Source organism: Heptranchias perlo, chromosome 7 (genome assembly GCF_035084215.1).
Source record: "Heptranchias perlo isolate sHepPer1 chromosome 7, sHepPer1.hap1, whole genome shotgun sequence".
NCBI lineage: Eukaryota > Metazoa > Chordata > Chondrichthyes > Hexanchiformes > Hexanchidae > Heptranchias > Heptranchias perlo.
The window spans coordinates 19007503-19029625 of record NC_090331.1 but is presented as its reverse complement, the minus strand read 5'-3'; the positions used below and the strand labels follow the sequence as shown (position 1 = coordinate 19029625).

Genomic DNA, 22123 nt, shown 5'->3' with positions numbered 1-22123 from the left:
GGGGGTCCTAGTGCAAGAAAATCAAAAAGTTGGTATGCAGGTGCAGCAGGTGATCAAGAAAGCCAACGGAATGTTGGCTTTTATTGCTAGGGGGATAGAATATAAAAACAAGGAGGTATTGCTGCAGTTATATAAGGTATTGGTGAGACCGCACCTGGAATACTGCATACAGTTTTGGTCTCCATACTTAAGAAAAGACATACTTGCTCTCGAGGCAGTACAAAGAAGGTTCACTCGGTTAATCCCGGGGATGAGGGGGCGGACATATGAGGAGAGGTTGAGTAGATTGGGACTCTACTCATTGGAGTTCAGAAGAATGAGAGGCGATCTTATTGAAACATATAAGATTGTGAAGGGTCTTGATCGGGTGGATGCAGTAAGGATGTTCCCAAAGATGGGTGAAACTAGAACTAGGGGGCATAATCTTAGAATAAGGGGCTGCTCTTTCAAAACTGAGATGAGGAGAAACTTCTTCACTCAGAGGGTGGTAGGTCTGTGGAATTTGCTGCCCCAGGAAGCTGTGGAAGCTACATCATTAGATAAATTTAAAACAGAAATAGACAGTTTCCTAGAAGTAAAGGGAATTAGGGGTTATGGGGAGCGGGCAGGAAATTGGACATGAAGCTGAGTTCGGATCGGTCAATGCCCTGTGGGTGGCGGAGAGGGCCCAGGGGCTATGTGGCCGGGTCCTGCTCTGACTTCTTGTGTTCTTTAGATTTGTGGTTGGGATCAGATCAGCCATGATCTTATTGAATGGCGGAGCAGGCTCGAGGGGCCGATTGGCCTACTCCTGCTCCAATTTCTTATGTTCTTATGTTCTTATGTTCTAAAGGGTTTAGCATCTTTGAAAGTAGATAATTCACGAGGCCTGGATGAAATGTATCCTAGGATGTTAAGTGAAGCAAGGGAGGAAATAACGGAGGCTCTGACCATCATTTTCCAATCCTCTCTGGCTACAGGCGTGGTGCCAGAGGATTGGAGGACTGCTAATGTTGTACCGTTGTTTAAAAAGGGAGAAAGGGAAAGACCGAGTAATTACAGGCCAGTCAGCCTAATCTCGGTGGTGAGATGATTGGCCTCCAACAACCACTACCATCTTCCTTTGTGCTAGGTATGACTCCAGCCACTGGAGAGTTTTCCCCCTGATTCCCATTGACTTCAATTTTACGAGGGCTCCTTGGTGCCACACTCGGTCAAATGCTGCCTTGATGTCAAGGGCAGTCACTCTCACCTCACCTCTGGAATTCAGCTCTTTTGTCCATGTTTGGACCAAGGCTGTAATGAGGTCTGGAGCCGAGTGGTCCTGGCGGAACCCAAACTGAGCATCGGTGAGCAGGTTATTGGTGAGTAAATGCCGCTTGATAGCACTGTCGACGACACCTTCCATCACTTTGCTGATGATTGAGAGTAGACTGATGGGGCGGTAATTGGCCGGATTGGATTTGTCCTGCTTTTTGTGGACAGGACATACCTGGGCAATTTTCCACATTGTCGGGTGGATGCCAGTGTTGTAGCTGTACTGGAACAGCTTGGCTAGAGGCGCAGCTAGTTCTGGAGCACAAGTCTTCAGCACTACAGCTGGGATGTTGTCGGGGCCCATAGCCTTTGCTGTATCCAGTGCACTCAGCCGTTTCTTGATATCACGTGGAGTGAATCGAATTGGCCGAAGACTGGCTTCCGTGATGGTGGGGATATCGGGAGGAGGCTGAGATGGATTATCCACTCGGCACTTCTGGCTGAAGATGGTTGCAAACGCTTCAGCCTTTTCTTTTGCACTCACGTGCTGGACTCCGCCATCATTGAGAATGGGGATGTTTGCAGAGCCTCCTCCTCCCGTTAGTTGTTTAATTGTCCACCACCATTCACGACTGGATGTGGCAGGACTGCAGAGCTTTGATCTGATCCGTTGGTTGTGGAATCGCTTAGCTCTGTCTATAGCATGTTGCTTCCGCTGTTTAGCATGCATGTAGTCCTGATTTGTAGCTTCACCAGGTTGGCACCTCATTTTTAGGTACGCCTGGTGCTGCTCCTGGCATGCTCTTCTACACTCCTCATTGAACCAGGGTTGATCCCCTGGCTTGTTGGTAATGGTAGAGTGAGGAATATGCCGGGCCATGAGGTTACAGATTGTGCTGGAATACAATTCTGCTGCTGCTGATGGCCCACATCACCTCATGGATGCCCAGTTTTGAGCTGCTAGATCTGTTCTGAATCTATCCCATTTAGCACGGTGGTGGTGCCACACAACACGTTGGATGGTGTCCTCAGTGCGAAGACGGGATTTCATCTCCACGAGGACTGTGCGGTAGTCACTCCTACCAATACTGTCATGGACAGATGCATTTACGACAGGTAGATTGGTGAGGACGAGGTCAAGTAAGTTTTTCCCTCGTGTTGGTTCGCTCACCACCTGCCGCAGGCCCAGTCTTGCAGCTATGTCCTTCAGGACTCGGCCAGCTCGGTCAGTAGTGGTGCTACCGAGCCATTCTTGGTGATGGACATTGAAGTCCCCCACCCAGAGTACATTTTGTGCCCTTGCTACCCTCAGTGCTTCCTCCAAGTGGTGTTCAACATGGAGGAGGACTGATTCATCAGCTGAGGGAGGACGGTAGGTGGTAATCAGCAGGAGGTTTCCTTGCCCATGTTTGACCTGATGCCATGAGATTTCATGGGGTCCAGAGTCAATGTTGAGGACTCCCAGGGCCACTCCCTCCTGACTGTATATCACTGTACCACCACCTCTGGTGGGTCTGTCCTGCCGGTGGGACAGGACATACCCAGGGATGGTGATGGAAGAGTCTGGGACGTTGGCTGAAAGATATGATTCTGTGAGTATGGCTATGTCAGGCTGTTGCTTGACTAGTCTGTGGGACAGCTCTCCCAATTTTGGCACAAGTCCCCAGATGTTCGTAAGGAGGACCTTGCAGGGTCGACTGGGCTTGGTGTTTTGCCGTTGTCGTGTCCGGTGCCTAGTGGTCCGAGCTATCTTCTTTAGACGAGATTTACCAACTGTTGGCAAATCATTCATATGGATGTGATTAAAAAAACTGCAACTGCTAAGAATCTGAAAGAAAAACAGAAAATTCTGGAAGTACACCGCATTTGTAAAATGAGAAGCAAATGAAAAAACGGACAAATCTGATGAAAGGTTTGCACCTTAAATATTAACCCATTTTGTATCTTCTCAAATTCTGATGGACATGCTGTGTATTTCTAATATTTCCTATTTCAGATGGTTCACTTTATAGCAACAGCGCACTCTGTCGGTGGGGGGGGGGGGCGAGGAGAAAGCTTGCAAAATTACTCCCTCTGCCAGATGATCATGGATCAGCACTGATGTTGGTCATAAGGTGGAGCTCTGCACAATCCTCTTGCCCTCTGAGCTGAAGGAGAAGTGAAGTAATGGCAGGTAGTGCTGGTGGAGAAGGCGAGAGTAAAGGAAAACGTTGAATTAAAAAAAATGAAGCTCTGAAAGCTTGCCAGTAATAAGGGACAGGAGTTAACTTTTTGATTAATCATCAATAAGTAACTTTCTCAGTCCCAGTCGATGACTGTTCAGGTAGTTTTTTCGGAAAGCGATGAGCGAGTTGATCTGATGAATCATAGAATGGTTACGGCACGAAAGGAGGCCATTCGGCCCATCAACCCATAGGGATAAACTCCAATGTTCACTACTTTCCGATAAGTTTTTTTAAAGATTAAAAATCTATTAATTATTTTTTTTAATTCTAAAACTAAACAAAAAGAACTATATAAAATTTAACACTGTGGAGACCATGTCCCTTCCCATCTGGAATGTGTGTTCCAGTGCGTGTAGGATCAGTGGTGGCCGGATGTGTAAGGACAGTGTACAATTCTAAATGTGCTGCCTACATCTTTGGTATGAAAGAAAAAAAATGAAAAACATGCAATGATTTATTTTCCATATTGTAGTATAAAAAGGGCATTTGAGTTACAGTTCAAAATGTTAAACTTGTTTTTTGAACTATGCCTCATTGCTCAGTACCTCACCAGTAGTACTGCAATTGTACGATTACCATTACTGTCGATGAGGATTGGGTTACGGGTGATTCTGCAGGACTTAATACCTGTACGTCAAGCAACCAGCTAACTGCAAAATATTTTCCTTCATGGTGAACCTTCATGTTTTTGTCAAACAGCTTTAAAGTTTGGATGTTCTCCACAAATTCATCTGTGAAAGTATTAATACACTATTTTACAGGTTGCCTATTTTAGCCATAATATTTTATAATTATACAGTTTAAGTGTACTAATTTATTAATACAAATTGGCAGTTCGAAACCATTTTTACGTTTTTATTTCATTTTCCCATCTGATTTATAAAGTTTCTTGCACCTCTTTACACAACCAAAGGATGGGTCGATGTCACTGTTGTCGTTGATCTCACTGAAAGGTGGAACAATAAATTAATTTATCCTGTGATTTCTCTTCCTTCATCGCTATTCAGCATTTTCCGTCAACATCCTGAGTAGATTTGAAACTCACCATTTGGTAGCTTGCAGATGAGAACCAGCATCCTTGTGGTTTCAATTTTTTTTAAGAATCTCAAGCATACATCTGTTTACAAACCAATTTATACATATACATACCAATTTGAGTAATTTGAGACATAGCATACTTGGGGGAACAAGTGAGGTTGGAACTCTGGTTCCCAAAACTTTCCACCACTGGTGTTTTCCTCGTGTCATTTCTAGGTCTGTTGTAGACTAATTGATAGAGATTGATTGCTATGGTTAGTCAACAACTGTATTATCATTGTATCACGGGACTGCCAGGATGAGAGAAGGTGAACTAGATGGGCCTTGATCTTTCTTGGTCTAGCAATTCCTATGTAATTTGTTTGTTCTAGCTTTCTTGAAGTCAACATGAATGAATTTGTTGTACTACCTTGTTTCCTCATGAAATAGTTATTTGTTTAATGTTTTGTTTTAGGCTTGGCAATAGACATTATAGAACAAACTATTAAGTGTGTTGGTTTAATCTGGGTTTGTCTTAATATTAAGATAATTTATTGTGGAAGGCCCAACGACCTCACTGTGTGTGATTGTATTTGTAAAAAATAACGGGCGACGATTTCTTCTGTGCACCGTGTCGTAAAATTGTAAACCACTTTGGAAAGAAAGTCCGTCTGATTTTGCTGCACATGGGACAAAAAAGGGATTCCTCCCAACATATTCTACATCACATTTTACCTTCCCAATCCTGTTCCTTTAAAAAAAATAAAGCTATTTTCAATAGAGTGAAAACGAATCGATTAGCATGAGGAATGTACTTTATAAAATACTCGCCTTAAACTTCTTAGTATGCAAAGATCTCTAAACATCGGAATCTTTGACTGACGTGACAATTGGCAATAAAGGGTCGATGTCTTCATGAAAGCGTGTTGGACAAACCTTTATTGTAGGGAGGGTGAAGATATACAGGAATCGTACAACATCTTCATTGGGATGATGGCCTGCACTTCAATGTGACTTCTGTCTTTGGATCGTGTGATTGTAAATAAAAGGTTGTCAAACACTTTTTTATGATGACGCTGCTCCTTTAATTCAGTCATGTCTGGTTGTACATGTGTAAACTGTTGACAGCACTGGTAAAATAACCATCGGTGTGCCAATAAAATTGCTGATCACATTGAAAACGATTCAAAAATTACATTAAAAAAATAAACCGTTGCAATTTGTATCCGTGAAGGAAATGACGAGAAGTTAAAAAAACGATCTGCTTTTTAAATCATTGCCTGCAATTCACACAGATTGCTGCATTAATACGGGAGGGTCTGTTATAGGACTTGCTGAAGTTTGTGCCTGATACTGATCTGACCAGCATAACTTTACCAGAATGTGGTAACGTCTATTTCATAGATCAGCTGATTCCTCTGCTTCCTGATAAAACACGAACCACAACCACGTCCTGTTAGGGAATTTGGTCGCTGACACCAACTTTCCCACACCGCGCAAGAACCGAATTCATCAGGTTTCACCCAAGTTAAACTTCTCCTACCTTTCACATCTTGGGCTGGGCAATCGCCGGGGAATTCCGCTTGTTCGGGTCTGCCGCCCACAACAAAATAAATGATTTTCGTTGTAGCCATTGTCAGTCTGAGACGGGGAAAGAATCTCAAATCAAACGTTATGATAATATGCAGCAGATTGCTCGCCGCTGGCTGGAAACGTGAGTCTATCGGCAAATGCGGGGAGATGACGGAATGAGGCGTGCGCTCGGTAGCCAGACAGTCAGATGAGTGTCACCAACACAAGCAACACATTCACCTACAGTACTGGGATTTAAACAAAGAGTGCGGAGCATGTGATACAGAGAGAACAGAAAACAACCCCAGCACACGAAACACCCAGGCACTCACACAACATGTCTAACACGCACAGACCCAGCCACTCATATACACTCAATCCTGCACATACAAACCCAACTACTCACACAATACATTTAACACGCACAAACCTAGCCACTTACACAATAACACAGAATAAGAACAACAATTTGCATTTATATAGCGCCTTTAATGTAGTAACACGTCCCAAGGCGCTTCACAGGAGCAATTATCAAAAAAAATTGACACTAAGCCACATAAGGAGATATTAGGACAGGTGACCAAAAGCTTGGACAAAGAGGTAGGTTTTAAGGAACTTCTCAAAGGAGCAGAGGGGTAGAGAGGCTGAGAGATTGAGGGAGGGAATTCCAGAGTTTGGGGCCTAGGCAGCTGAAGACACTGCCGCCAATGGTGGAGCGATTAAAATCGGGGATGCGTAAGAGGCCAGAATTGGAGGAGAAGCAGAGATCTCGGAGGATAGTAGGCTGGAGGAGGTGACAGAGATAGGGAGGGCCGAGGCCATGGAGGGATTTGAAAACAAGGATGAGAAATTTAAAATTGAGGCTTTGCCAGACCGGGAGCCAATGTAGGTCAACAAGCATAGGGATGATGGGAGAACGGGACTTGGTGCAAGTTAGGATACAGGCAGCAGAGTTTTGGATGAGCTCAAGTTTACGGAGGGTGCAAGGTGGGAGGCCGGCCAGGAGAGCATTGCAATAGTCGAGTCTAGAGGTAGCAATGGTATGGATGAGGGTACCAGCAGCAGATGAGCTGAGGCAGGGGCAGAGACAGGCGATGTTATGGAGGTAGAATGAATATGGGGTCAAAAGCTCATCTCTGGGTCAAATAGGATGGCAAGGTTGCGAACGGTCTGGTTCAGCCTCAGATAATGGCCAGGGAGAGGGATAGAGTCGGTGGCTAGGGAATGGAGTTTGTGGCGGGGACCGAACACAAGGGCTCCAATCTTCCCAATATTTAGTTGGAGGAAATTTCTGTTCATCCAGTACTGGCTGTCGGACAAGCAGCGTGACAAATCAGAGGCGGTGGGGGGGCTGTTGAGAGAGGTGATGGTGAGATAGAGCTGGTTGATGTCAGCTTACATGTGGAACCTGACATGTTTTTGGATTATGTCAACGAGGGGCAGCATAAAGATGATAAATAGAAGGGGGCCAAGGATAGATCCTTGGGGGACTCCAGAGTTAACGGTGCAGGAGTGGGAGGAGAAGCCATTGCAGGTGATTCTCTGGCTACAAGTAGATAGATAGGAATGGAACCAGGTGAGGGCAGACTCACCCAGCTGGATGATGGGGCGTGGCATTGGATGAGGATAGTGTGGTCAACCATGTCAAAGGCTGCACACAGATCAAGAAGGACAAGGAGGAATAGTTTACCGCGGACACAGTCACATATGATGTCATTTGTGACTTTGATAAGGCCCATTTCAGTGCTGTGACGGGTCAGAAATCTGATTGGAGGGGTTCATTCATGGACTAGCAGGAAAGATGGGCACAGATTTTGGAGGAGACAACACATTCAAGGACTTTAGAGAGGAAAGGGAGGTTGGAAATAGGCAAAACACAGCCACTCATATACACCCAATACATTGACCAGAAACTTAACTGGACCAGCCATATAAATACTGTTGCTACAAGAGCAGGTCAGAGGCTGGGTATTCTGTGGCGAGTGACTCACCTCCAGACTCCCCAAAACCTTTCCACCATCTACAAGGCACAAGTCAGGAGTGTGATGGAATACTCTCCACTTGCCTGGATGAGTGCAGCTCCAACAACACTCAAGAAGCTCAACACCATCCAGGACAAAGCAGCCCGCTTGATTGGCACCCCATCCACCACCATAAACATTCACTCTCTTCACCACTGGAGCACTGTGGCTGCAGTGTGTACCATCCACAGGATGCACTGCAGCAAATCACCAAGGCTTCTTCGACAGCACCTACCAAACCCGCGACCTCTACCACCTAGAAGGACAAGAGCAGCAGGCACATGGGAAAAACACCACCTGCACGTTCCCCTCCAAGTCACACACCAACCGAATTGGAAATATATCCGTGTTCCTTCATCGTCGCTGGGTCAAAATCCTGGAACTCCCTTCCTAACAGTACTGTGGGAGAACCTTCACCACACGGACTGCAGCGGTTCAAGAAGGCGGCTCACCACCACCTTCTCAAGGGCAATTAGGGATGCGCAATAAATGCTGGCCTCACCAGCGACGCCCATATCCCATGAATGAATTTTAAAAAACACACACAAACCTAGCTAATCACACAATACATTTAACACACACAAATCCAGCCACTCATATATATACACCCAATCCAGTACATATAAGCCCAGCCACTCATGCAATACAGTTCAACCACAGTGTTACTGCAAAATGGAGACTGCTTCAGAGTGACTGAGAAGTGGAAATATAACTGCATGCGAAAACTCACTAGAGATGCCAAACATCCAAGCATTAATACCAAATATCAAGTCATTTACATCCAACGTACAGAACACATACTGGACACCCAAATATCTACACAAACATCTACAGTAAAAATCTAACGAACAACCGCGCCCCTCCCCCCCCTGCCCCCCCAGCCATGGTAATATACAACACACAGCAAACACTGTCCTAGCCATAGTACCTGTCAGCATATATTTTCCCAATCATAGTAACATCCAGTATACACACCTAGTGTAGTTAACATTCTCTAAATTGAGAACAATTTAAAGGAGTAAACTCCTTAAAGGGAGTGGTAAGTAGTTTTTCTTTTTTTTTCTCTTGACATTGCAGTTGTTGTTAAGCTAACTTAAGGGTTAAGTCATGGCAGGAGATCCCAGAGCCGTGTCATGTTCCTCTTGTGAGATGTGGGAATTCAGGGCTCCTTCCTGTATCCCTGATTCCTTCACCTGCGGGAAGTGTGTCCAGCTGCAGCTATTGTTTGACTGCTTGACGGCTCTGGAGCTGCGGATGGACTCACTTTGGAGCATCCGCGATGCTGAGAAAGTCGTGGACAGCACGTTCAATGAGTTGGTCACACCGCAGATAAAAATTACTGAGGGAGATAGTGAATGGGTGACCAACAGACAGAGGAAGAGTAGGAAGGCAGTGCAGGGGTCCCCTGCGGTCATCTTCCTCCAAAACAGGTATACCGTTTTGGATACTGTTGGGGGAGATGGCTCACCAGGGGAAGGTGGCAGTGGCCAGGTTCATGGCACCGTGGCTGGCTCTGCTGCACAGGAGGGCAGGAAAAAGAGTGGCAGAGCTATAGTGATAGGGGACTCGATTGTAAGGGGAATAGACAGGCGTTTCTGCGGACGCAACCGAGACTCCAGGATGGTATGTTGCCTCCCTGGTGCAAGGGTCAAGGATGTCTCGGAGCGGCTGCAGGACATTCTGGAGGGGGAGGGTGAACAGCCAGTTGTCGTGGTGCATGTAGGCACCAATGATATAGGTAAAAAACAGGATGAGGTCCTACAAGCTGAATTTAGGGAGTTAGGAGTTAAACTAAAGAGTAGGACCTCAAAGGTAGTAATCTCAGGATTGCTACCAGTGCCACGGGCTAGTCAGAGTAGGAATGACAGGATAGCTAAGATGAATACGTGGCTTGAGAGATGGTGCAAGAGGGAGGGATTCAAATTCCTGGGCCATTGGAACCGGTTCTGGGGGAGGTGGGACCAGTACAAATTGGACGGTCTGCATCTGGGCAGGACTGGAACCAATGTCCTAGGGGGAGTGTTTGCCAGTGCTGTTGGGGAGGGTTTAAACTAATGTGGCAGGGGGATGGGAACCGATGCAGGAAGTCAGTGGGAAATAAAGTGGTGACAGAAACAAAAGGCAGTAAGGGAGAGTGTACAGAACATGACCGGACAGATGGTCTGAGAAAGCAGGGCAAAGACCAAGGGAAGGCTAGATTAAACTGCATTTATTTCAATGCAAGAAGTCTGATGGGCAAGGCAGATGAACTCAGGGCATGGATGGGTACATGGGACTGGGATGTTATAGCTATTACTGAAACATGGCTAAGGGAGGGGCAGGACTGGCAGCTCAATGTTCCAGGGTACAGATGCTATAGGAAAGATAGAGCAGGCAGTAAGAGAGGAGGGGGAGTTGCGTTCTTGATTAGGGAGAACATCACGGCAGTAGTGAGAGGGGATATATCCGAGGGTTCGCCCACTGAATCCATATGGGTAGAACTGAAAAATAAGAAGGGAGAGATCACTTTGATAGGATTGTACTACAGACCCCCAAATAGTCAACGGGAAATTGAGGAGCAAATATGTAAGGAGATTACAGACAGCTGCAAGAAAAATAGGGTGGTAATAGTAGGGGACTTTAACTTTCCCAACATTGACTGGGACAGCCATAGCATTAGGGGCTTGGATGGAGAGAAATTTGTTGAGTGTATTCAGGAGGAATTTCTCATTCAGTATGTGGATGGCCCGACTAGAGAGGGGGCAAAACTTGACCTCCTCTTGGGAAATAAGGAAGGGCAGGTGACAGAAGTGTTAGTGAGGGATCACTTTGGGACCAGTGATCATAATTCCATTAGTTTTAAGATAGCTATGGAGAAGGATAGGTCTGGCCCAAAAGTTAAAATTCTAAATTGGGGAAAGGCCAATTTTGATGGTATTAGACAGGAACTTTCAGAAGTTGATTGGGAGAGTCTGTTGGCAGGCAAAGGGACGTCTGGTAAGTGGGAGGCTTTCAAAAGTGTGTTAACCAGGGTTCAGGGTAAGCACATTCCTTATAAAGTGAAGGGCAAGGCTGGTAGAAGTAGGGAACCTTGGATGACTCGGGAGATTGAGGCACTAGCCAAAAAGAAGAAGGAGGCATATGACATGCATAGGCAGCTGGGATCAAGTGGATCCCTTGAAGAGTATAGAGATTGCCGGAGTAGAGTTAAGAGAGAAATCAGGAGGGCAAAAAGGGGATATGAGATTGCTTTGGCAGATCAGGCAAAGGTGAATCCAAAGAGCTTCTACAAATACATAAAGGGCAAAAGGGTAACTAGGGAGAGAGTAGGGCCTCTTAAGGATCAACAAGGTCATCTATGTGCGGAACCACAAGAAATGGGTGAGATCCTGAATGAATATTTCACATCGGTATTTACGGTTGAGAAAGGCATGGATGTTAGGGAACTTGGGGAAATAAATAGTGATGTCTTGAGGAGTGTACATATTACAGAGAGGGAGGTGCTGGAAGTCTTAACGCGCATCAAGGTAGATAAATCTCCGGGACCTGATGAAATGTATCCCAGGACGTTATGGGAGGTTAGGGAGGAAATTGCGGGTCCCCTAGCAGAGATATTTGAATCATCCACCGCTACAGGTGAGGTGCCTGAAGATTGGAGGGTAGCAAATGTTGTGCCTTTGTTTAAGAAGGGCGGCAGGGAAAAGCCTGGGAACTACAGACCAGTGAGCCTGACATCTGTAGTGGGTAAGTTGTTAGAGGGTATTCTGAGGGACAGGATCTACAGGCATTTGGAGAGGCAGGGACTAATTAGGAACAGTCAGCATGGTTTTGTGAGAGGAAAATCATGTCTCACGAATTTGATTGAGTTTTTTGAAGGGGTAACCAAGAAGATAGATGAGGGCTGTGCAGTAGACGTGGTCTACATGGACTTCAGCAAAGCATTTGACAAGGTACCGCATGGTAGGTTGTTACATAAGGTTAAATCTCATGGGATCCAAGGTGAGGTAGCCAATTGGATACAAAATTGGCTTGACGACAGAAGACAGAGGGTGGTTGTAGAGGGTTGTTTTTCAAACTGGATGCCTGTGTCCAGCGGTGTGCCTCAGGGATCGGTGCTGGGTCCGCTGTTATTTGTTATTTATATTAATGATTTGGATGAGAATTTAGGAGGCATGGTTAGTAAGTTTGCAGATGACACCAAGATTGGTGGCATTGTGGACAGTGAAGAAGGTTATCTGGGATTGCAACGGGATCTTGATCAATTGGGCCAGTGGGCCGATGAATGGCAGATGGAGTTTAATTTAGATAAATGTGAGGTGATGCATTTTGGTAGATCGAATCGGGCCAGGACCTACTCCGTTAATGGTAGGGCGTTGGGGAGAGTTATAGAACAAAGAGATCTGGGAGTACAGATTCATAGCTCCTTGAAAGTGGAGTCACAGGTGGATAGGGTGGTGAAGAAGGCATTCGGCATGCTTGGTTTCATTGGTCAGAACATTGAATGCAGGAGTTGGGATGTCTTGTTGAAGTTGTACAGGGCATTGGTGAGGCCACACTTGGAGTACTGTGTACAGTTCTGGTCACCCTATTATAGAAAGGATATTATTAAACTAGAAAGAGTGCAGAAAAGATTTACTAGGATGCTACCGGGACTTGATGGTTTGACTTACAGGGAGAGGTTAGACAGACTGGGACTTTTTTCCCTGGAGAGTAGGAGGTTAAGGGGTGATCTTATAGAAGTCTATAAAATAATGAGGGGCATAGATAAGGTCGACAGTCAAAATCTTTTCCCAAAGGTAGGGGAGTCTATAACGAGGGGGCATAGATTTAAGGTGAGAGGGGAGAGATACAAAAGGGTCCAGAGGGGCAATTTTTTCACTCAAAGGGTGGTGAGTGTCTGGAACGAGCTGCCAGAGGCAGTAGTAGAGGCGGGTACAATTTTGTCTTTTAAAAAGCATTTGGACAGTTACATGGGTAAGATGGGTATAGAGGGATATGGGCCAAGTGCAGGCAATTGGGACTAGCTTAGTGGTATAAACTGGGCGACATGGACATGTTGGGCCGAAGGGCCTGTTTCCATGTTGTAACTTCTATGATTCTATGATTCTATATACTTTGCTAACCATAGTAACATCCGGTACACACACCATATACTTTCCTAATCATAATAACATCCAGTACACACACCATATACTTTCCTAATCATAGTAACATCCAGTACACACCATATAGGTTCCTAATGATAGTAACATCCAGTACATACACCATATACTTTCCTAATCATAGTAATAACCAGCACTCATCAAATAGTGTTGGTAACAACTAGCACACAATAAGTATTCACCTATTGACAGTAACATTCACCAGGGACCAAGTACTGTCCCAAACACAGTAACATCCAATAGACAGCTTCCCAAGAACCATAATGTTAATTGTATAACACTTTCATATAATTCCAACATTCACCATCTGTTGCACCATACACACTAACATCCAATAGATATTATACTCTCTCATGTGGATACTAGTGTTCCACACATACAAGCACTTTTCCAGCTGCAGAAACATGCAGTGCCCCGGTCATAGTAACATCAAGCAAGAGACCATGTGCTCCCCCAATTATTGCAACATCCCAAAGACAGCAAGAACTCCCCAACAATAGTGACATCTAGTACACTCCATTCAATCCCCCACTCGTAATAATATCCAACAAATACTAAACACTATGTGAGCCATAGTTACATTCCTCACACACCATACACTCACTCCCCAGCCATACCCAACATTGTCCCAGTCATAGTAGCACCATATACTCAGCTAGCTATTGTAATACCTAACATACACATTCATATTGCCTGCCGTAGTAACACAGAAAACACACTGGGCCCTAATTTGCTGTAGCAGGGCATCTAATGGTGTCTGCCATTAGTTAGACTTGCCCTTGTACATTCAGGTTTTTAAATTTTTTGCATGGCAAGTTGCTGAAAGTGCAAGCTGATAATGTCGCAGTGAGGGAACCAGGGCATCTGGGACCTGAGTAAACAGGGCAAGCAGCTGTTTATCTCTTTAACCAATCAGATTGAAGAATTATGAAATTAACAGCGCAAGGTGCCTTTGCAAAGAAGGTTTGGAGAGAAATGCAGTGGTATCTGTCCAGGTTCGTCCCAAGCAGTTCCGTAACACAGGATTCTGTGCTCTACGGGCTGTTCCCGGGGACACACACCGAGACGGACATCAACTGCTGCTGGAAGACCACCAACTCGGTGAAAGATGCCCTTTGGTCTGCCCGAAACTTGCTGGTCTTCCAGTACAAGGAGCTGTCCTCGACCAAGTGTTGCAGACTGGCACATTCCAAGGTCCAGGACTACGTGCTGAGGGACGCACTGAGGATGGGTGCGGCTGCCGCAAAGGCTCTGTGGGGAAAGGCAACCATTTAGAGCCTTCCCGCCATTGTATACCGAGGGGCTGAAATCAGGGAAAAACCCCTCGGGCAGAATGTAAAATTCAAATTGATGTAATGAAATGTAATGTACCTGTAATGAATCTGTAATGAATCACCTGAATTGATTGTGATGCAATGAGACACCCTAGAGTGTCATGAACTGTAATTATGTCCAATGTGTTCATTGAACTGTACTTGATGTAACCTGCAAATTGCAAAATCTGTATTGTGTACGTTTGGAATGAGATATGACAACTGTATTGAATGCATTGTTGCAAATTTTATGAATTAAGTATATTTTTTGAAAAAAAACAGCGCAAGGATCGAGAAGGGAGTGTAAATTAGAGTGGGTGAATTCAATGTCAAATCAGGTACAGAGAAAGAACTAGAGGGAAAGAAAGATTGGATTAAGTGAGAGAGAAAAAAGAGGCAGAAAGGAAAAGTAAAAAAAAAATTTAATTTTAAATTTTAAATTTTTAAAATCTCCAAGAGCAATTAAAATCTGAAGGAATAAGACTCCACACTTGTAATAGTAAATTTCAGTGCCAGAGAGGTTGAATGGCAGTAATTAACACTTATCGTTAAAAGGGTACTTAGACTGGAATGAACATTTTCTGTTCAGTTAAGTCTTAAGTAGTTACGAGTTTAGTTCGTATCTACCGAGGCAGACAGTGAGATTCCGTTTTTCGCAAAACTAACGGATGAGCAGCGCAACTCGGACAGCAACTTTTCGATATTTGAGTTTAACCGTGCATCGGCCCCTCATCTGAAGTTGCCGTACCATTTGCGCATAAATAACGGCGAGCGGCATTAGCCTCACCACTATTTTGACAGGAAAATCTGGGCCAAAGTCCTGACCACAGTAACATCTAAGTCACGCCATATACTCTCCCAGGAAAGTAATATCTACCACATACTAAACACTGTTGAATTCCTAGTAATATCCAGCGACACCTCCCACAGTAATATTCAATATACTCTAAAGCATTGTTCCAGCCTTTGTAACATCTAGCACAGTATGCACTCTCTTCTTCCCACATCCATCCATCAAATCAATGTAGTAAGCTTTATTTATCTTTCTATATCCTCATGGCAAATAAAAGTAGTTCGTTTTTTTAAAAAAAATCCGATTAAAATATCTATAATTTAGTGATACTAGATGTAAAACAAAATACACAACATACATAAAATATAAACTAGGCTGCAGGAAGCAAACCAGTCTAATGTGGCGACATAATCGACACGATGCACTCAAAACATTAGCGAGGATACATTTTAACAATTTGTTGAGGCAATTTGCCTTGTGCAGTAAAAGCGTCGGCTTATATCGGAAAATGTATCGCGCATAACGTTATTTGAAGCCGCAGTTCAAGGAAGAAATATTATTGAACAAAGGTATGAAATTAAGTAACTCAAATGGTAGCTAAGCAAGATCAGTTCTTTCTGTTCACAGCACCACTCATTATTTTAATTGTGAGCGAAAAAAATGCCTATTTACTCAATCTATGTCCAGTAGATGAGAGGCTGCTTTACTTTGTTGATATTGTACTGTGATTTCCCGCCACAACTATTTGTTTGCACAGCGTCACCTAGTGTATTAATTAGTGGTTTTCCTGAAGGTTTTAGCTTCGCAAAGAACGGTAATGAACGAAATGTGTGGCACGCCTGCAGGAGGCAAACTGAGTACATTGTTCCCAACTGGTTTTACATCTTGTAATGCATTTGATAAAAGTCATCCACATACTGCCGTCTATTAGATCTTTCTTTCAAAAGTTTAACTTTATGAAAGAAAACTGTGAAACACATTGTCAACATATTGAAATGATTAAGGTTGTGCATGTTTATATTTTGCACTGATTACATTCCGCTCATTTTGTCAACTACCGCCACAACATCTGACTTTCCTGTCTCACTGAGACTTTGCAGACCTGCGTGGAGAATTGTGACGGGACTTGCACTTACGCCCTCAATACCCCAGAATTCAGTCATTCGTTCATTGGACATCGATTGGGGAACGTTTAAAAAACCTTGAACGAGTTGTTTGATGCATAGTATTGAGAGCATAGAGAAATTGGCTTATTCCCCTTTTTTCCCAAATGTTCTAGTTTTGTGCCAATGAATTTGCCTGACAAAAGTCTGCAGCTTTCCTCAAAGTAACTGTCACATTTCACAAGAAATTCAAATAGACATTAGTAAAACTGGTTGCTTTGCCAGTCCCCCAAGCTCCTCACAATACAAGTGCCAACTCATCCAAATTTCCACCATTCCCATCCAGTTCTACATTAAGCCCCATTCGCCCATCATTACTGTCCTCCTGACCCTCCACTGGCTCCTAATGTGCTGAGGTCAAAATCCTTATCCCAATGTAGAAATCCCTCCATGACCTCACTCCATCTTACCTCTACAACTTCTTCCTGCCATATGTTCCAGTCCTCTATCTCTAGCTTCTTGTGCATCCCAACTCCCCCCATTAGCATTTCTCACTTGGTAGCAAAGCTTTCAACCATCTAGGTCCTACGCTCTGGAACTCCTTTTTTACGTTTTTGAAATTCTTTACCCTTTTAACCTCCAGGTTTCAAGCTACTCTCATAGAAAAGCCTTAGCTCTCTATGTTCCATAGAGTGTTTTCACTTGCCCAGATATCTGGATAAGTTTATAGTATACCCAGGAATTGAACAGAGAACATGACAATAGACTTTGATTCTAACTTTAACTGCCTAAATCATTAAATAGTAATGTAACAAGTGAATTGTAGCAGTAACACAGTATGTATTTTTGTAATAGTTGTTGACCTTAGCTACCACTTCATGACAAATGGTTTACAACTGTTGTGCTAAAGTAATGTTCTGACATAGTGGTTCTCTTCCTCTTTTTCACTGTCTATGGAAGCAATAGAGATTTGATAGAGGTGTTCAAAATCATGAGGGGTCTAGACAGGGTAGATAAAGAGAAACTGTTCTCATTGGCAGAAGGGTCGAGAGCCAGAGGACACAGATTTAAGGTGATTGGCAAAAGAACCAAAGGCGACCTGAGGAAAACCTTTTTTACACAGCGAGTGGTTATGATCTGGAATGCACTGCCTGAAAGGGTGGTGGAGGCAGATTCAATCGTGGCTTTCAAAAGGGAATTGGATAAGTACTGAAGGGAAAAAATTTGCAGGGATATGGGGACAGGAAGGAGGAGTGGGACTAGCTGGATTGCTTTTGCAGAGAACTGGCACAGGCTGGGCAGGCCGAATGGCCTCCTTCTGTTCTGTAACCATTCTATGATTCTAATGTCATCTGAAATCAAACTGTTTTGGTGATATTGGTTGATGGATATCAGGAGAATTCCCCTGCTCTTCTTTGAATAGTGCCATGGGATCATTTACATCCACTTGAGAGGGCAGACGGGACTTTGGTTTAACATCTCAACAACAACAACTGGCATTTATATAGCACCTCATCTCAGCTCATCCAAATGACAGCACTTCCGTCAGTGCAGCACTCCCTCAGTACTGCAAGTTTTTATGGTCATTACTCCCAACTTGGAATATGCATATTTGCCAAGAGAATGCTGACCTGGACCAGGAGTGGGGGAGGGTTGTCCCTGTGCACCACAAATTTCAAGTAATGTTGTCACGTGCACACAGGATGTCCTATTGTATAACATCTACAAGTCTAGTTGATTGATAAGCATTCATTGATTCATGGCATTGACTAGCACAAATATAAAATCTTTTAACAGTCAACATGAAAAACAGCATAGGATAACGCATATATTACAGCATCATTGTTCAATACATTAGCCACTAGCCACATGTTGTGATTTGGGAATCCTGATGTAGCAAATTGCATTTCTGATTAGTAAATAAAAATGAATAATATGAGTAAAATGATCGTTGGTCATGTGATCATATTCACACTGCCTATGGGTGTGTACTTTATCTTTTTTATGTATTTGTTGCTAAAATGATAAAAAGCAGAGTGTGCAAATGTTTTTGATGGTTGTGAGTGCTTTACTTCCTTGGTTACTGAACAATGCTAGATGTTTGTTAAGTAAATATGTGAAGTTGATTTACCTGTATTGTATGAGTGTATGTAAGGTGTTTTCTACTAAAATTAGTAGGTGGCTAAAACGTTGTCGCTGTGGCCACGCTTGTGCCTAGTTGGTGATATCCATTGGACGACACTTGATTAGTGTGCGCTACATGGCAGTAGCATCACAATCGCTACATTACAACAGTGACTACACTTCAAAAGTATTTCATTGGCTGTGAAGCGCTTTTGTTTTGTGTTTTTAGGCCCCCCTTTTATAAGAAGGGGGATGTGTTTATGTGTGAAAATCCAAAAGAAAAACCAAAACAAGTTCAAATCATAATTTTATTATTCTTGTCCAGGATGCACTCCAGCCCCTGCGGTGCCCACCGGTCGCGGAAAGCCTCAAGCGTGCTGTGAAGCGCTTTGGGACGTCCTGAGGTCGTGGAAAGTGCGACATAAATGCAAGTCTTTCTTTTTAATGAATGCGCTAACCGAGTTCCTCCGGGCCTGTAGGGGGCGTAGTGCGGACGGTTGGACACTCTTGCCCCGGTTTGGAATATCCTCGTCTCTTTCAGCGTGGTTACCGCGAGCAGCTGGAGTTTGGTCGCTCCAGAATTTTCCGACTGAGTAACGAGGGAGCGAGCATGGCTGAGGCGAGGAGCAGGCCTGCTGGCCGGGCCACGCAGTCGATGTCGCTCGACCCCAAACTGCAGAAGGATTTTCAGCAAAAGATGCAAAGGATGAAGAACCAGCCGAAGGTGAGGGGATGGGGAGCTTGGGCTCTGCGACACACGGCCTGGGGCAGCGTGCGGGAGAGAGAGCGCTGAGCCGCGCTCGGACCCCCCCCCCCGGGCCCTGCCGCGCTCGGACCCCCCCCCTCCTCCTCCCCGGGGCCCTGCCGCTCTCGGACCCCCTCCTCCTCCCCGGGGCCCTGCCGCTCTCGGACCCCCTCCTCCTCCCCGGGGCCCTGCCGCTCTCGGACCCCCTCCTCCCTGGGGCCCTGCCGCTCTCGGACCCCCTCCTCCCTGGGGCCCTGCCGCTCTCGGACCCCCCCCCCCCCCCCCCGGGCTCTGCTGCGCTCGGACTACCCACCCCCTCCTCCCCGGGGCCCTGCCGCGCTCGGACCACCCCCCGGGCCCTGCCCCGCTGCTCCATTAGGGGTTAACCGTCTGGATCATTCTTAATTCACACTCCTCGTGTGCGCGGCCCGTATAGTCATTTGCGAGCAATGGGGCTGCCGGTAGGACCCAGCCCTCGGCCCAGATCAGCACATTCCCTTTCCGGGAGATGCCGGGGGTCCGAGCCCGAGCCCTGTTTCAGTCTGTCCATCCTCCTTTGATCAGAGTCGCCTGACAGTTGCCCTCTTGGGATCATCGGCTCCATGGGTTGATCTGTCTAACGTTATAATCAGATTTCTTGCCTTAACAACGTTAGTTTTAGGATTCGACTGAAAGGCAGCTTTTTAAAGAAAAACTTTTGCTCTCCCCAATGGTTACCTCTTTACGTACCTTTATTTACTTGCGTGTTGTAATTGCAATCTGTGTTTGATTCCAGTTGTCTGTTTTAAGTAGGATGTTATTAATTTGCCATACAATTCAAATAGTCCATATTTTATTTCTTAATGCCAGGGACTGATATTCTTTTTATCTATCTGGACTGGCGGAGATGTATGACAATTGCATTAAGGCCCTCAAATGTGTAGGCTGCAGCCTTGCTGCAACAAACTCATTAGTTATGGTGAGGTTTTTGTTTTAGTAAATTGTTGTATTTTCTTAATATCCAGCAGTAGCATTGCAAGTGGTGCATCTGTAGCATCCTGTTTTATATTTTCTTTTCGAAATAGCCAAAACACAACAACTTGCTTTCTGTAGTGCTTTTAATGTAAAGAAACATCCCAAGGCCCTTCAAAAATAAACATAAGGGAAATAGACACTGAGCCAGCAAGGGAGCGATTAGGAGAGTGACAGAATGCTTGGTCAAAGGGAAAGGTTTTGAAGGTGGAGAGGTTTAGGCAGGGAATTCCAGAGAAGGCCCCAGTGGCTGAAGACTCTGAGGCAAAGGAAGGGAGAGGATTTATAGTAAGCCAGAGTAAGAAAATCACAATGTTTGGATAGGGCTAAAGGGGATTGCAGAATTACTGCAGGATAAGGACACAAGGGATTTATAGATAAATACTAGGGTTTTAAATTGGTTGTGTTGGAGGACAGGACTTTGTGCCCTACATGCGGTAGTGTTTTGGACAAGTTTCAGTTTATGGAGGCTGGGAGGCCGGTAAAGAAAGTGTTAGAATCTGTTGACAAAGGCATCTATAAGGGTGTTAGCAGCAGAGCAGCTGATGTGGGGGTGCAGGTGGGCAATTTTATGAAGCTGGAAATAAGTGGTCTTGATGAGTAGAATATGGGATTTTATCTTTTAGATAAGGCAATATACAAATCTTTATCGTGCCTCTGAAATATTTCAAAGGGCTTTACATTCAGTGAATTACTTTTGAAGTATCATTATTTTATTTTGCACTCAGCAAGATCCCACAAATAGCAATAAAATGAATGACCAGTTAATCTGTTTCTGCTCATATTGGCTGAGGGAGGAATTTTGACCACAACACTAGGAGAGCTCTTTGCTCTTCAAGTAGTGTTGTTGAGTCTTTAACATCCAGAATTGACAGATGTGGTCTCTGTGTAATGTCTCATCCAGAGAATGGCACTACCAACAATACAGCACATCCTCTGTATGGCACCGGATTGTCAACATAAACTATGAACTCAGACCCATGCTGGTAATCTTACATAGTTCCTCCCCTTCATTAAGGTCAGCACTTTAGAATTGCAAACACAGTAATCAACCTGCGTCTGAAATGGTGTGATGACACTGGGTGCAAGCTGCACCCAATGTCAAAGTGTGAGGTATGGTGAGATTGTCAAATCTGAGAGAATATTTTTATTACCTGATTTTCATTTAGATTTCCTTTGGCATTTGCAATCCTTGGAAGTGTGTGGTGGCTAGGATAAATGAAGCACTAACTACGGCTATAAATACAGTACTTAAAAATGGATGGAAAGTATAGAGGGAGGTTTTTAAATTCCCTTTTAATAGAGGAAAATAAGTTTATCTTAAATTTATTTGACTCTTTCAAAAATGTAAATTTTCCTGCTGGCGAGGAGATGCTGAAGCTGCTCTCGTTATTTCATGTGAACACTACTACTGTCATTCTGTATGCGGCCAGTGCACCAGATTGAAATGTTTCCATTCCCATGTGGTTATCTACTGCACTTCACCTGTGATGTATGGCATTTTTGCAGTGCAGTTGAAAATGAATTTAATGGAAAATTATTTTGCTGCTTTTTAATACCATGTATGGGTTTATTCTATGTTTTACATTTGATCACATGCCATTAAAATAAATGTGAATGCTAATCTAACTTTATATCTCTCTGTTTGGAAAGTTGACTTCAGGTGTAATTTACTTGGGCCATATCCCCAATGGATTCTTTGAACCTCAGATCAAGAAATACTTCTCCCAATTTGGAACCGTTTTAAGAGTTCGACTTGCACGCAGCAAAAAGGTAATAAGTAGGTACAGTAGGACACATCTCATAGCATAAAACTCTTAAT

The 22123-nt window shown here is 44.4% G+C and overlaps 2 protein-coding genes across 3 annotated transcripts in view; one reads left to right on the top strand and one right to left on the bottom strand.

Moving 5' to 3' along the window:
- si:dkey-219c10.4 (high affinity cGMP-specific 3',5'-cyclic phosphodiesterase 9A) overlaps window positions 1-6287 on the bottom strand; it is a 95596-nt gene extending 89309 nt beyond the window's left edge. For both annotated transcript variants that reach the window (XM_067987126.1, XM_067987127.1), the window contains exon 1: window positions 6022-6287. In XM_067987126.1, the coding sequence (XP_067843227.1) occupies window positions 6022-6112 (91 nt within the window). In that variant the 5' untranslated portion in view covers window positions 6113-6287. The remainder of the gene's footprint in view (window positions 1-6021) is intronic.
- nifk (nucleolar protein interacting with the FHA domain of MKI67) overlaps window positions 1-22123 on the top strand; it is a 40222-nt gene that overhangs the window by 7261 nt on the left and 10838 nt on the right. The window contains exons 2-3 of the mRNA XM_067987129.1: window positions 18871-19269; window positions 21955-22074. Of these exons, the coding sequence (XP_067843230.1) occupies window positions 19156-19269; window positions 21955-22074 (234 nt within the window). The 5' untranslated portion in view covers window positions 18871-19155. The remainder of the gene's footprint in view (window positions 1-18870; window positions 19270-21954; window positions 22075-22123) is intronic.